Genomic DNA, 1150 nt, shown 5'->3' on the forward strand with positions numbered 1-1150 from the left:
AAATCCTAATCGCTATTTCAATCTTTCTATCTTTCTAATTACTTCTCTCTCTGTTTTTCTCTCTGTCTGAAGAAATAAATAAACTAAATAAACTAATATTTGGTTTCGTTTTCTACTGAAGTGACACAAAAAAAGAAATACATAAACACTGCACATCTTTTTGTGTATTATAACCAGTGCTCTCTGGCACTTACAACTTTTTAAACCAATAAACTAGGTGTTAATCTTGTTGAAAACACCCTTGTAGTAATATTAATTAACAAATAAACTTGTTTAAGAGCTGGTAATGTTAAAATGCAAGAACTAAAGCAAAGAAAACAAATGGCAGCTCTCACTGTGAAAAACACATTAATTCTGAACATTTTTTGGCAGCACATCAGTTTTTGGTTCGACAGCTGTCAGGGACAGAAGAGAGGAGGTGACGGGGGCGTTTCTGATGCTTTGTCAGCACTGAACTCAGCAGCATCTGCTTGGTTTAGAGGTGTAAACAGAACGGGACAAACAGACCGTTATTCAGACTTTGTTAAAAAAAATCAGATTGATCTTCCAGCCAGTTATTAAGCTTACCTGACATCTATTCATAGTTTATGTCCTTCATTATGGCATCCAAGTTGTCCTTCAACTCCCTCTCCAGAGTGTAAACCTGACAGAAAAACAAAGAAATGTATCWACACTCAGTGTTGTATAAAGTACATCAAAGTGATACTTGAGGAAAAGTACAAGTATTTTATCATAAAAATACTCTGGTAAACGTTAAAGTCTTCCTTAAAAATATTACTTGAGTAAAAGTTTTAAAGTGTCTGATACGTTTTGTACTTAAGTATCAAAAGTAAATTTCTGACACAAAACCTACTTAAGTATTGAAAGTAAAAGTACTGAGTAAAAGTGAGCTGTTAGATTTTACACAATGACATTTATTGGGAGATGACTTCTCCAAAAAATATATTTTCTAACGGAGTGCAGCTGTGATGGGTTGTGTACAAAATAATATGGTGTCAGAATGATATATATTTATACTTCTCATCCAACCACTGTTAAATTGACTCTATCCAGGAGACACAATTTATCAGGATAGTATTTTTTAAGTAATAACAACTCAGAATTAAATAGGAATAACAACTTTCTACTTCTTCCTTTTTTTTTAAAAAAA

The 1150-nt window shown here is 32.5% G+C and overlaps 1 protein-coding gene across 1 annotated transcript in view; it reads right to left on the reverse strand.

Annotated features, from left to right (window-relative positions):
* Positions 1-87: 87 nt before the first annotated feature.
* The window catches only part of mycbpap (mycbp associated protein), a gene marked incomplete at its 5' end in the record, with an annotated part of 32949 nt that continues 31886 nt past the window's right edge, over positions 88-1150 (reverse strand). Inside the window, 2 exon segments of the mRNA XM_014021301.1 lie at positions 88-466; positions 568-643. Of these exon segments, the coding sequence (XP_013876755.1) occupies positions 575-643 (69 nt within the window).

This window comes from Austrofundulus limnaeus, unplaced genomic scaffold, assembly GCF_001266775.1.
Source record: "Austrofundulus limnaeus strain Quisiro unplaced genomic scaffold, Austrofundulus_limnaeus-1.0 Scaffold286, whole genome shotgun sequence".
Lineage (NCBI taxonomy): Eukaryota > Metazoa > Chordata > Actinopteri > Cyprinodontiformes > Rivulidae > Austrofundulus > Austrofundulus limnaeus.